We start from the raw sequence: 14,932 nt of genomic DNA on the forward strand, positions 1-14,932 counted from the left end.
TTATCTAATCTTCAACAACAGCTTTCAATATATTAGCTATATTTTTTAGTTCATAAAAATATTTTTTAACCAATATCACTATGCCAAAATTTCTTGTAGAAGCATTATTTATATAACACTTAAATAAGCACTATATTATGAGACAGTGAACTTTCAGAGACTGCTCATTTAAATTTTTAAAAAATTATAAGAATTTTTAGCAAATTTTTTTTAACAAAAAACTGTTCTTTAAGAAAATAAGAATGAGTGTGGTTCTCTTTCTCTATGCGAAATGCAAATGCATTTTGTTAGGTTTTAGGAACAAAGGTCGTGGAAGCATATGAGGGTTCACGAAGAGATACCAACCACCCTACCATAGAGATGGTGCTTTTCGTCCTTCTCTTACATTGAAACCCTTGCACTTCTCTCCATGCTTGTCATCTTCATTTTTCTCACTAGTGTTGGTTTTGTTCTTGTTTTTGCTCTTATGCTTGGCGTTGTTGTTAGCCTCCACAACACACGTTTTGTGTCCTTGAGGATCTCTTCCTCGATGATCAGAGTTGTAACATTCCTAATTTTCTAATAAGATTTTCTTATTATTTTTGAAATTTGTGAAATCAATTAATATTTAATTATTAGAAAACCTTTCTGAAATGATTTTTTTTCCCGAAAATACATTGAAACACTAAAAGTCGATTTCCTATCTCGTTACAACTTGTTAAGAAACATCCATAAATTAGATCCCATTTGTCCTAGAAATAGACCATTTTACAAAATGTTGTGACGCACATATTGTTTTCAACTCCTACTCATGTAGTACGAGATATGCCCTTATTCGCAATTTCAGTAGTCATCAAGACAACAAACAAAGTAAAGATTTAAATCCCCACTTGCTCATGTCACATATATACATGCCATCATTCAATAGAATAACACGAATGGGACTAATTACGGTCCCATGCAACCTACCACACAATTAATGCATCATATAATTATCAAAGTCTTATGAAAATCTTTAGTCCTTTCTAAGTTTCTCATGCTTATTAATTCATCATTACTAAGTAAGAAAAGTCTTATAATAGCATCCACTAATCATCCGCGTCCTTACGTCGCTTAGATTCCTTCTGTCTCGCCTTCATTTCTTATACTTTCTATTCAATTGTCCCAATGTCGAAGTCTACTCCAATTGATATTCATGGCTAGTTGGCTACTAAACTTTGTAAAGGCGTCTTTATGATTTACTTTACTGCATTCCTGCAGCCACGCTTGAAGCCGAAAATTAAGTCGCCATATCTTCACCATTTCACGTCCGATTGCTCTCAAATTTGAGGCATAGGTTCCTATAATAGTATAGTACTAAAATCTCTCTTTAAAACTTGACTTCTCTCACTAAAACTTAATATTTTAGTAAAGTTTAGGGGCTGGACTACAACCCTTTGTTTCATTAATGAAATCATACAAAAATGGAAATCCCGCTAATCACGCGTATAGAACTTTGCAATATTTTAAGGATCAATCATTACAACATAATCAATGAACATGAATCATATCATGATAAAGTAATTCTAAATTCACTAATCATATTCATAACCTTCCAATTTCATTCAAGTCACAACATAGAAATGATCAACTAGTTTATAATAAAACTTTACTAAAACACATGTAGGATGCATAGATGCCTTGTTTTTACAGCCAACCCATTCATTTAAGATCCACTCATAAAACTCGTTTAAATGACTGGTTTCAAACTACTAGTACGCACAAATAACTCACCTATCTTAGTAGAAAATTACCCAAACTTTTCCCATGAATAAGATATCATTTAAAATCATTAAAAAATAAAGACAAAATTACACGTTTGGTCCCCCAGTTTATCTTCAATTTCGGATTTGGTCCCCCTATAATTTAATTCACAAATTTGGTCCCTCAGTTTTATAAATCCCTGCAAAATTGGTCCTGGAAGCCCGATTTGGACGTTAATCGTTAACCTCCGACGTTGACTGCCACATGTCAACATCTGAGTGGTTCCTTATAAAGGTTTTATTTTTTGTAGGTAAAATTGTACTTTTGGTCTCCCAGTTTTACTCCAATTTCGATTTTGGTCCCCTTATAATTTAATTCACACATTTGGTCCCCTAGTTTTATAAATTCCTTTATAAATTCAGCCAAATTTCATTACTGGAGAAGTTGTATTTCAAATTTCAAAACAAAAATACCATTGTCATACATAGGCCACTTAAGCAGTTGTATACACATAATACCACATGGGGGAGCAAAAAAAGAAAAAAAAGAGGGGATTATTACAGAACCTGTTAAAGTAAGAGATCTGAAAATTTCAGACTCAGGTTGGGATTCATGTGTCACTTTGCCAAGTTGAACAATCCCGGAAGTGGGAGAAAGACAAAGAGTGATTTTTCTCTGGGTTCCAAGTGAGTGAAAAACTTGTGATGAAAAAGGAGTACGAGATTTATCAAGACCTACCATGTCTCTAGCACTAGTGGCTAAACCATTCAAAAGACCAATCCAAGTTCCACCAAACAAGTTTTTATTCATTTGAAACATCTTTTTTTCCGAATAAAAAAAATTCATTTCAATTTCAATTATTTCTATAAGATAAAATCTATCTATATAGATTTTATCTTATAGAAATAATTGAAAAATACATTCAATTATGTCTTTGCGTATCAAATATTTTCTTTTTTGCAAGAACAATTTATAAAGGGATTTATAAAACTGGGGGATCAAATGTGTGAATTAAATTATAGGGGGACCAAAATCGAAATTGGAGTAAAACTGGGGGGACCAAAAGTGTAATTTTACCTACAAAAAATGAAGCATTTATAAAGAATCACTCAGACGTTGACACATGGCATTGACACGTGACAGTCAACGTCGGAGGTTAACGGTCAATGTCCAAATCGGACTTCCAGGACCAATTTTGCATGGATTTATAAAACTGGGGGATCAAATTTTTGAATTAAATTATACGGGGACCAAATCCGTAATTGGAGATAAAGTGGGGGACCAATTTTACAATTTTGCCAAAAATAAAAACTATTTTTAATCCCATTTTACTACAGTCCCCAAAAAGTAAGGAAAATATTATTTGTAAGCTACAAAAACATCAATTTTGACCCTTGAAAAGTGACTAATTAATACCACAATTAATCCCCATCTTTTAGACATAACTGTACATCATTAAAAACATCATTTGTGAAGCACAAAACCATTGTTTGCGCAGTTAAATTCTTCAGCTATTCATATGCAGTCAAACTAAAAAAATGCAGTCAGATAGTCTAGGTTTACCACTTCAAAGATACATAAACGAGCCAAATTAAATTCCAAACTCAAACTTCATTACACGATAACATTCTCATGAATCAAAATCACCATTATGATCAATTTAATACACTTCATACTCTGTTTTTATTGAAATTCCCATGACCACTTTATAAAGCTAAAATTCAACTGCATCATAGCTTTTGATTTTGCAATGTAAACATCATAAAACAAGCCCTAAAGATATATACATATATGACCAATCATTTTATTTGGGAATCTACTCATAATAAGCATTTACAGCATCTTTTATCCACTGTCAAAATTAAATTCCCCGTAAGCACACAAAAAATAGTTCAAAAAGAGCATTAAAAGACAAAAATTTGGTACTAATTGATTCTAGAAATGAACCCTAGCATGATATATATGTAACCAAGGTTTTCCGGCCCCGGCCCATAGAACTCAATTTTGAGGTTTAAATACACAAATAGTCACTCAATTTTCCACTGCAACGAAAACAGAGCCATAATGCACATAAAAATTCAATTTCTCAAGCACAAAAGAGCAATTCAAAGGTCACAATGACCCATTCCATAGAGTCATGCTCCATAAAAAAACAAATAGCATGAGAAGAGATAGAAAAACCCCCATCCTCTTTGTAGTCCCTGAAATTTGCTTAGGGGAAGGGAAGAGAGTAAAGAGCCCTTTGAATGCACTCAATGGGTCTATTCAAGTATGTAACATGAACAAAAGAGAAAAATGAGAAATTGAATCTAGGAAAGGAAAAAGATGATGAAGAGAACAAGGTTTCCATGGAGATTAGCTAAGAAAGCACCTGAATTGGCCCCCAATGATCCTTACTTGTCTCCAAGTCAAGAGAGGATGAGAGAATTTGGTCCCCCTCTCTCTTGTGTTTGTGGTGCACCACTGTGCCTTATATAATGGGTCATAATCCTACTTAGGGTGAGGCCCAATAGCTTATGTGTCATGTTGTAAACTTAATCATTCATTAATACACTAATATCACTTAATCTAGTGCTTTAATTATTCTAGACTACTAACTCTAGTTCTAGGTAAATTTATTTATTATCCAATCCTATCTTTTTGATAAAATTAACTCTTATTTCCCATGTTGTCATTAATTACTTGACTTAGTCAACTCCTTCCCATATACTATAGTTGACCATTGTTGACTATAGTTAGCTTTATTTATTTTAATGAAAATAGGATATTCTTTCATAATTTTACTATTATTTCTATGCATTCTAATTCACTAAAGTGTTTATTTCATGTTTAATTTTGTTGTATTAATGTTTTTTTTAATTAAGTGGTTTTATTTGATGTTAAATTTTTTTTTAATATTTATCTTTTTTAGTTTGAAGTATTCATACATAGCCACAGATATTAGAAAATTTGTAGATGATAAATAGTCTTTGTCCATACCCGACCTAATCATTGTCATTCATAGAAACAATGACTCATTTCATTTTTCTTTTTATGTTTCAACATAAAAAAATAAATTATTAAAGTAAAATTAGTAACTTGTAATGATAAAGTTTTGTATATACAAGATAATATATTAAAGATTTAAATATATTTAAATTTTTTCATTTTATTCTAGGTCCTAATAATTTTTTTATTTTTATAAAATTATAATATATCATTTTTATCGGAATGAGATTTGATTTTAATGACAATTTTTTATATTAATTATGCAAATCACCAAAGTAAATGGAACATTTTTTACATTAGTTACTAGGTAAGTTCATATATCCAAATTTTACTGTAAAAAAAATGAAAAAATATAATTTTATTTTATTTTTATGTAGAATAATACTTCACTAATTCAAAGCACAACAAGTGCTGGTAAAAAAAAACATAAAATAGATATAACATTCCCAGCCATATTAGCGGTCTCATCCTCCTACTAGCCATCCTACCCAATATGAGAAACCAATTAAATTCATACACCAAGATACGAAATCTTAATCTATACTAGCATACAGCCGCATAGAGCAAGATACAAACCCATAAGAACATAACAATCTAATAAGCAGGGTATGAATCTTAATTTTGCCAAGGGATTATCCACGGGTGGGGAAGTAACAGTTTAGGTGCCTTACTTTAAATATTGTGATGTAAATTAATTTTCACACTTTTGTTCTTATTAATGCTTTGTTGGAAACTCATAGTTCAAAAATTATGAATGGTGTGTACCAGTGGAGCAGTCAATGCAAGTGTAACCAGGTTTACATTCACAAATCCCATTGGAAAGACACATTCCATTGCCATTGCATTTGCTGTTGCAGGAACATAGAAGAAGTTATGTGAAAGCATTTTTATTTTAGATAAACAAAATGAAAACTACATACTGCTACCAAACTGAAGGCAACGTAGAGGAGAAGCCCAAGTTGACAACAGTATAAGGCTATAAGCACAATGATTACACAAATCATCAGATATAAATTAAAGTAGAAAATGAGAGCTCACGTCTACTGCAATCATTCCCATGAAATCCAAGAAAGCATCGACATTTTCCATCAACACATTCTCCATTGAAATTACATGAATTAGGACATTGACCAGACATACTATATGTACATAATGGTTACAGATCAAAGAAGGATAAAACTTAGATAAAGCTCCTTACATTCTTGCCCAGCCATCAAGTTCTCCAATTAAACTATAACACAAGGATATATTACTAAAAATTCTACAACAAATATTCTTTTTTTGAAATGAGACCTTTGCATTCAACAAGGGCCAAAGGCCTTACATCAGCATAAATGAGGGACTCCACACAAAAAGGGGCATCCTCTATCCAAACAAAACTCTTTACAGTAAAAGCTAATCTAGCTAGTTCATGAGCTACTCTATTTGTAGAGGAACAAATTCTTTCGTGAGAATGTTTTGAGACAAAAGAAGGCTAGTCATTGGCCTATAGAGGGAGGGATCTTTAGAGTTCAAATATATACTAATTAATTAATGTATCTTGGTCAGCCAATCACTAATACAAGCAGACACATCACACTTTTTAGAAGCAGAAGATAAGTTGATATATAATTTAAATAATGTAACAATTTAAATAATACTACTAAGCTAACTAGCTTAGTATATGACCCTCTGTCTTGGTCATTGTTTATTTAATTATTGAATAATACGCCTTAACACAGTTGTGTGATAATGATTGAAACAATTAAATTAATTTTGATATCTATGATGCTAAAAGCTGCAGTTTATTGAAATTGTTAGTTTTCCATAGATGATCCGTATGCTGATGCATGTATCATTCTCTTTTAACATTTAACATGCTTCTTTGTTCTATGAAATGAAATTTTGTTTGAGCTTAAACTTCGGGGATGCTATGCTAGATGTTAAGGGTTCATTTATTGTTTTTTACTTCAAGTATCTTGCAACTTTGAGTTAGATACTAATTTGTTGGAATACAGATATCTATATTTAAGTGGTTAACTTCTTTCAATAAATATTTTTTTCATACACGCAAATTTAATGATCGAATTCTTAATTATACACTTACATAGCATGATTATCATTTATCTGTCTACTAATACCACACTGTAGCTACTGGTAGGGTCCATTTGTTTAGAAGTTAAGTACAATTGATTATAATAGAAATAATTTTGAATCATTGAATGCAGTAATTAGGATTGTGTAAATTAATCTTAGTCATAAAATTTACGTTGAAAGTGTGTACTGTGTAGGGAGAGGAATAGAAACTTTACATAAGTCATGCGGCACATCGAAGTATCTAGAACCTGCTTGGCTGTCTCAGAAGAATATCTAGTAATGACTATTTTTCCACACTTAACAGTTACATGTCCTGAGAATATATAGCCACATCAAAGATTATGTTGGTGCCGTTACAACCTAAGATTTCCAACACTTTCAAATCTCAATATCTTAAGGGTAAATTTTGCAGATTTCTTAAAAATTGAGAGTAAAATATGTTAAATTAAAAATTTAGGGATAAAATTCATCAAAAAATTAAAAGTTAGGTATAAAAAAATGCAATGAAGTCAATAATAGAAGAAAGAAAGAAAGAAAAACTATGTACTGATAATAAAATATTCAATATCAAGTGAACACCAGTTTCCATCATGTTACATATTTGTAATGAGAAGAAATAAAATGCTAACCACTTGGATTAGTTACTTTTAACTTCTGTATGTATATTCTGTTGGTGACACCAATTGTGTCCCTAACACTTTCAACTCTTTCAAATTTGGACCTGCCAGAATAGCACAGTCCTGTATAAAACCAGCAAAATAGGTATTGTTTTGAGTATGCCTGTTTTTCCATTGAGGCACAATCAGTTTCAAAAAGAATTCTGGAAAAAGAAAGGTGTCTAGCTGTCTCCAAGGCCCATATAAAAGCAACTGCTTCACCAATATGAGGCTCATAGATGTACGTTTTGTCCATAAAGGAAAATGAAATTTTTTTTATTCCCAAAGTTTGTTCAGGAAGTATCAGAGTTCCAGGTCCAAATCCAACAAAGTAAAGCAATACAAGGGGGAGCATTTCACTTTTATTGATAGTTTGATACTATAAAGTACAAACCATACCTCTAAAGAATTGTTGATACACCTGTGTTGATAGCAACCATTTCCCTGGGTCATAGAACCTCGTACAAAGCCTCTACACCTGGGAAAAGCATGAACACTTCATAAATGTATTTCCCTGTTATACGTATAGCCAGAAAACTGTGTTGTGTTGCAACGATAGGCTCCCTTCCATACATTGCAAGGAGAGGTAACAAACTCAGTACCTTGGTTGCGACCCCAATCAAGATGATCTGCCATACTACAATTGACCTTGTACCACCCACTATCTTCTAATATACCTAATGTCATTTTTGAAACAACAGATCTTGTATCCACAGAACCAGTCATAATCTCATTCATAAGAAGCCTTTTTTCCCAGTGAGACCCTGCAAGCCATTCACAAACTTGGGTTGGTCATATATTTCATTACTCTTACTCATAAAGGTTAAATTAATTTAATATTTCATTGACAAGGCAAAAAAATAACAAATAACAAACCTGATGTGCCACGTGCTCCACCATCTTAAAAATAACAAATAACAAACCTGATAGCCATAAAGAGATAGAAGTGAAAAAAATATTAAAAAAATTGTTGACTAACAAATCTATTTGACAAGAGACTGATAAAATAATTTTCTTAAATTTTTTTTCCTATTTCTGATTGACTGTGTACGTCAGTGTTTATTTCCCTGTATAATTTTATATTCCTAGGAATGTTAGTATCATAAATATGTTTGGTTAGTTTTAGTGATGGCAAAAAAAGTAAAATTTATTTGATTAAAAAAAATAAAAAAGAAATTTAGTAGAAGTATGCAGTTACTTACTGCAGCTGAAAAAAACTTCCTTGTGAATATGACATACTCATCCCTACTCATGAGAATGACGAAATTGACATGAAACATAAGCATCTAACTTTTCTCGGAATACAATATACAAATACGAGTATTTGTATTCTCAGTATCATGTTTCTGGGAATAGGGCGAACATGAGGTTAAACAAACACCTCACTAAATTATAGTTCTACAATATTGATTAGTTATAGAAATTAAACTCAAATATTAAAATAAAAGTTATTAGTTGAAGTGATATTTGATTTAAGTTCTCAACTTTGAATAAATAAAAAAATGTAATTAAAAAAATACTAAAAATAATGAATCAGATTTTTCAATAGAAATTAATCATTTATAAAATCATTTCATAGTACACATCAATAATATAATAAAAAATTATATAAAAAAGCCATTGAATTGTTTATTTATATAAACTAACAAATAATTTATCACAGTATGCATAATTTTATAGCAGAAGAGCAAAAACTCGCCAGAATAGTATTGGTCTGCATTATTCTCGATCACATCCAGCGGCCGTCTGCCATTGGTTACATTAGCACATGAACTGATCATGAATATATATATATATATATATATATATATCAAATGAGTGTATGAAGAATAAATTACAGAACTAGGAAAGGAACAATGCCTACCGTGAATCAAGAAAGAAAGCGTTTCACTGTGGCCTTTCCACTTTGTTCATCATATATTTTTTTATGACGATGGAAGTATTCAAAGACAAGTATTCCCACTAGTTTTATATTATTAGTTTTTTCAATAATGTCATTTTGTATCAACTGTATTTAACTTCTTTTTTTTTATTATTTAAAAAATTTAGAGAGCCACAGAGTGCCTCTCTTCCACTAGTTTATAAGAAAGTGACCACTAATAATTATTATTATCATACTAAGAATTTGGGAAAAATAATCATGACTCAAACTCATACTTTACGAGACTTACATCATTAAAAAAATAAAAATAAAAGTTGATCTTACAGGACAAAAGGTAGTTCATACCTAATTACGCCGTCTTTTCCTTTCATCTCTAAAATGAGCAAAGGCATGTGGATCAAAACCAAGAACATGCATCACCTAAAAAAATGATCAAATATGATGAACAATGCCACATATTGCCTCTCATGCATCTCTATATATAATTATATATTACAAACCTCATGTATCAGAGTAGCTGAAAGCAAAGTCTCTGCCTCGGCAGAATTTAGCACATATCCAATTTTAGAAACCACAGTGCCTAGATTCACATATGTGAAAATATTCAAACACTATCTTTCTAAGAAGGTATGAAGCCTTTAAAGTGGCCACCACTAGCATGAGCCAAATCATAGATCAACAGAATTTCAAAATTAATCATGCAAAAACCACAAGCAAATGGTCCCCAGAAAAGACCAATGAATAATCTATAATAAATTAGCCACCAAAGAGGCTAGAAAAACATAGAGTTTTGTTTATCTAAGAGAATAAAATCTAGAAAACAGAACTAAACCAGCACCTTTGGATCAATCATTACTCTTACAACAAAATCCTAACCACCAGAGTTTCATTTTAGGACAAACGTAATTAAAGTATGGAACACATATTAGTTTGAAATATTCACTTTCTCACAACTTTCAACGACCAATTAGAGAGCCCTATTAGTTTGAAATATTCACTTTCTCATTAACTTTTTCTCTTAAATTAAAATATGCAAATCAGGCTTGCTTAATGCCACAAGATTGCAAACACGATTAAACTAGACTGTTAATCTAATGATGGTCAACATGATTTAATAATTATCATTTGGTTTGAACCACTTATTTAGGAAAAAGGGCATTTTGAAATTACCTTGTCCTTTAGAAGTTCCCGTATTGTAGAAGCTAATGTCAGCAAGTCTTCAATGTTATCGACCACACACCTACATAATTGAATTGATCGTAAGGCATCCCTAGCTGTTGAAAAAAGAAAATTTATCTTGATTGAAATGGAAAATGAAAAATTATCCTTGCTTAGTAATCAATTGAATTACTTGTCAGTGACAGACACAACTTGCTGTAATTTCTCAAGAACATTAAGTGATGCTTCAAGCCTTCCCAAACAAAAGTAACAGTTGGATTTCAATGACCACCTCCACAATTTTACACTTGAGTAACTATCACATAAGGAACTATCAGAATTCGCTGTATTGTTTGCCAAGACAAAATTCGTTTCTGCAAGATGCTGACTTTGTTCACAAAAGTGAATTGCTGCATCATACTTTTGTAGCTGCAAGACATTACAATAATAAAACGCACCTTTTATTCTCCCTAATCCAAATTAATTAAGCAAAACAACAACAACAACAAAAAAGAATAAAAATGCATAAAGATGAGTGGAGCAAATAATTGGAATAGAAAATACCAAACATAGAGCCTCTGCTTTCATTTGAAGCAATTTTCTGAGTATAAACTTATTGACAATGCCTTAGAAACTAGTTCTAAAGCATTAATAGCTGCATCAGAAGTCCTCTCTTTTAATAGCTCAGCAGTATTATTTATACACTTGACCACTTCGTGTTAAAACGTAGTAATATTTATTAGACATCTTATAAAAGCATGCACACATCACAAGTGAACCAAGGTAGAATAGCAGAATTGAAGATTAATTGCCCCTTGACAGACACACAAGTTGACAGTATATAAATAAACTGCATCAAAATTAAGTAATCAAAATTTTGCCATCGACATAAAAGAAAATCATTGAAATACCTGAGCCTTCTGTAAAGCTTCAGCTGCTCCAACTATAACCCTTCGATCCAGAGCCATGTTACATCAAAGAAAACAACCATATAGCCATGTTACATCAAAGCACAAACCAGAGCCATATTGAAAGAACTGAAACACAAGTACTAGAAGCACATCTTAAAGCATTCAAATGAATATAAAGAAAATAGTTTTCTTAATCCTTAAAACATATATATATATACCACATACCTCATTTCCATGAAAATTCACAAAAGTCTTGAGCTCTGCCCTCTTTAAAAGGGCAGCATGTCCTTTACCCAACATCCAATCAAGAACCTGAAAATATTACAATCTCCATCAGTTTTTTTTACATTTACTAATCTTACATTTTTTTTTTGTTTGTTCCCACAGGTATTCTTTTTTGGAGACAATCTTGTTTGAGACACTACTGTCAAACACTAAATATGAACACCTCTCCGACAATTATTCAAACCTTGATTTGTTACGTTTAGGAAGACTAATAACCACTCTCACTAAACTTACCCTGTGTTGATAGTAATCATACATATATATTGACATTATAAGCATACCTTGCTGATAGGATAAGAAAGCGGGAAGAAAACTATAAGAAGAACCCGAACAAGTGGAGCCAGCGTGGCTCCAACCGTCAATCCATATCTTGTACAAGTTGCTTGGGGCAATATCTGCACCAACCATGGAACGAAGAACCTCATAAAACAATTATTCATGTTGTTTCGCTGATAACACGAAAATCAATAAATAAATTACCTCTCCAAACATGAGGATGAGCGTGACCGAAATCAAGATTGCCGCAGCGGGATGCACCAGTGAATCAAGAAAAATGGGAAGAGCCTAAAACAGAAACATGTCAAAATAAAATAAAATAAAATAATTAATTAATTAAACCAAGAAGGGTTGAGAAAATAACAAGACCTCCATGGCTAAGGAGTTTCCAATTAAAAGCGTGCAAAGCAGAAGATGCTGGTTCTTAACCACCGGATAAATTTTCGCTGCAAAAAGAAAAGAAAAGAAAAAAAAAACAAAGAGTAAGAAGCAGAGAATTTAAATAATTGGAAGGAAAAAAAAGGGGGATGATACTATGATAGTATTACTAACAAGCGTGGATGCGATCCTGAGGACGACCAGATTTGATGAGAACTTCGAGGTCGACGAGTCCAAAAGACATGAGTCCGAGAGTGAGACCAGCCATTAGTCCCGCGAAGCAGACCAAACCTATGATCACCAAAACGTACAGTGAAAACTTTGTTCCACAGCACGGTATCTCCGCCGCCATCTCTCTCTTTCTTAAGACACAACAACTTCGTTGTTCTCTTTCTCTTATTTTAAGGTCCGATGTTAGGTGATTCTCATTTCAATATAGGTTCGTACAACATGGCTGAAACTTACTTTAGCAGCATAGCAAGATGCAGCAAATAAATGTTTTTCATCAGTAATAAGGCCTTTGTCCTCTAAACCATAAACTGAAGTCATCATTGTCTGTTTGACCAGTTTCCTGTCAATCTAAAAGCTTCCAAGAGTTGGGTGAGTGAAAAGAAGAGATTATAGCTAGCTGCAGGAGCATACATTTTAATCAGTATAGACCTCATCAATTAAAGCTTTTGCTAACAAAGCATTTGGATAGGCAGCTGGGTCTTTGTTACAGTCCTTTCTAATGCTGTTTCATGAACCCTGCTCAAATATACCATTCAAGTGAAAATTAAATATTTATTATGCATAGTGAAGTTGACGAAATCATTTGTATTGTACACCTAGTACTATGGGGTGTAGATCATGAAAATGTGTAAATGCAAGATAATATAGTCATATACTCAAGCAAAGTAGGTCATGAGGTAATAGATTTTAACCAAAAAGTAACTATTTGAGTGATGAAACAGAGGTTTGAATGTAAAGTGTATAAGTTGTTGACAAAGGATTTAACTGCAGCAGCTTCCAACTGACAAATCACATTTATTCCAATAAATTAAGAATAGTATATACAGGAATTTTCCAGCAACAGACAATATTATAGAATAATTAATTGGATTAACTACCCTACCTTTCTCATTTGAACTTTGAAGGCATGTGACATTTGTTTGTCTGTCAGAATGCATGTGTGTGGGTGGGTCGGGGGGCAGAATTATAAATAAGCATCACATCGAGGCAGTCCCTAAAATAATAATTATTGATTCCTAGTATCATAATATTCAGATAAACAGCCAATAGCTACTTTCTCTAATCTGATAGTGCCATTTAGTTGCTAAGGATCAAGGTCTAAACTATTGAACCAATCATAATATTGATTTAATTTTTTGTAAAAAAAAAGGTGAAGCCTCACTCTGGGTTCTTTGATATGGCTTTAAATCTATGACTGAATGCAGGTCGAATATCAGGTGGAGTATCAGCAGACTGATTAACTGGAGAGTGTACAAATGCTGTTTCAATTAATAATTCTATTAATCGACTTCCCAACTGCATAGATTCATAGAGTTCACTCATTAGATTCCAGTTTAAAAAATAAAGTTAAAGATAATTACACTCAGACATTAACACCAACCTTAGCCTGGATATCACGACCCTAAGGGCCAGATTCTTCCTCTTTCAGTAGCATGTGGACCTGTTTCAGTCTTCTTCTTTTAATCAAACCATTTACATGTTTCCTTATTTTTTATTTATCATTATCCATATTGCAGTCACCACCAGCCTCTGTTTTCTTACTCTAGTGACTTCTAGTCTTTTCCAGGAACTTATGAATCCTAACCTGAAGTACAATAACATAATCACAACAAATACCAAATTTATAAAAGAATAGGAACCAGTAGAAAGGGTGCAATAAGATAGTGACAGTAAGATAATCACAACAAATATCAGAACTTCCCGCCAGTAACTTTCCTCCCCCAACGATAAGAATTCATTGACAGAGAGCTCCTTTGTACTAGTCATACACATTCACACAAAGGATCTTGATGGGTAAGGAAGCCTAATTGAGGCAAGAACTCCTACCAATGCAGGAAGTCGTCGTTGAAGAGCAAATTGAACTTGAGCTTCATGTGTATGTGTTGCTGCAAATGACACTGCTTATATGTCACGTTTTTTATAGGCACCCCAACTTGCAACCTGAATGATAGTAAATTGTAACGTTAGGCCAACTGAATATATATAATTTGTCATATAGAAAAAATGAACTTCTGCTACGTGTGAATGTATGTATACATGATTTTGATGATGCCAAAGAAGAATCAAACAAGGCTGCTTCAAATGATAAGCATTTGCTTCAAGAATAATTCAAGATTGCTTCAACAAACAAAGCCTTGTTTCAAGATTCACTAAAGACCAAGCCTTGCCTTAAAACAAAGTGCTTTCAAGACATGCAAGGCTCTGGTAATCGATTACCAGGAAGTGTAATCGATTACCAGAAGACAGGGTTGAGAAATAGCTGTTGAAAAAGGTTTTGAATTTGAATTTTCAACATGTAATCGATTACCATATGTCTGTAATCGATTACTAGCAACGAAACTTTGGAAATTCAAATTCAAAAGTCATAA

At 32.5% G+C, this 14,932-nt stretch overlaps 1 protein-coding gene and 1 long non-coding RNA gene across 6 annotated transcripts; both read right to left on the bottom strand.

Annotated features, from left to right (window-relative positions):
- Window positions 1-3,655: 3,655 nt before the first annotated feature.
- Window positions 3,656-4,795, bottom strand: LOC106794550 (uncharacterized). Its single transcript, XR_001382619.2, has 2 exons — window positions 4,094-4,795; window positions 3,656-3,983 (listed from the first exon to the last, which is right to left on the bottom strand). It is a non-coding gene; the product is annotated as an uncharacterized lncRNA (long non-coding RNA).
- Window positions 4,796-5,701: 906 nt separating this feature from the next.
- LOC102668937 (DUF21 domain-containing protein At1g47330) lies at window positions 5,702-13,354 on the bottom strand. 5 transcript variants are annotated; one of them, XR_005886354.1, is made up of 11 exons: window positions 12,507-13,353; window positions 12,324-12,400; window positions 12,159-12,242; window positions 11,960-12,073; window positions 11,619-11,705; window positions 11,394-11,433; window positions 10,676-10,911; window positions 10,495-10,564; window positions 9,825-9,904; window positions 9,670-9,744; window positions 8,879-9,188 (listed from the first exon to the last, which is right to left on the bottom strand). XR_005886354.1 is itself a non-coding variant. In XM_041004930.1 (6 exons), the coding sequence occupies exons 1-6, from the start codon at window positions 12,682-12,684 to the stop codon at window positions 11,413-11,415; spliced, it is 561 nt and encodes a 186-aa protein (XP_040860864.1). In that variant the 5' UTR covers window positions 12,685-13,354; the 3' UTR covers window positions 10,967-11,412. The 5 variants fall into 5 exon arrangements, 1 of the variants encoding a protein (XP_040860864.1); XR_005886351.1 differs by lacking the exon at window positions 9,825-9,904 and adding an exon at window positions 5,702-8,206 and having other exon boundaries at window positions 8,319-9,744; XR_005886352.1 differs by lacking the exon at window positions 9,825-9,904.
- Window positions 13,355-14,932: the final 1,578 nt, after the last annotated feature.

Source organism: Glycine max, chromosome 9 (genome assembly GCF_000004515.6).
Source record: "Glycine max cultivar Williams 82 chromosome 9, Glycine_max_v4.0, whole genome shotgun sequence".
Lineage (NCBI taxonomy): Eukaryota > Viridiplantae > Streptophyta > Magnoliopsida > Fabales > Fabaceae > Glycine > Glycine max.

Excerpts from the sequence above, each read along its gene's own strand:
- LOC102668937 (XM_041004930.1), bottom strand. The coding sequence starts at position 12,684 with ATGGCGGCGGAGATACCGTGCTGTGGAACAAAGTTTTCACTGTACGTT. Across the intron at positions 12,401-12,506 it reads TCAGGATCGCATCCACGCTT|CGAAAATTTATCCGGTGGTT; the intron begins GTTAGTAATACT and ends TTCTTTTTGCAG. Across the intron at positions 11,706-11,959 it reads TTTCTTATCCTATCAGCAAG|GTTCTTGATTGGATGTTGGG; the intron begins GTATGCTTATAA and ends TAATATTTTCAG.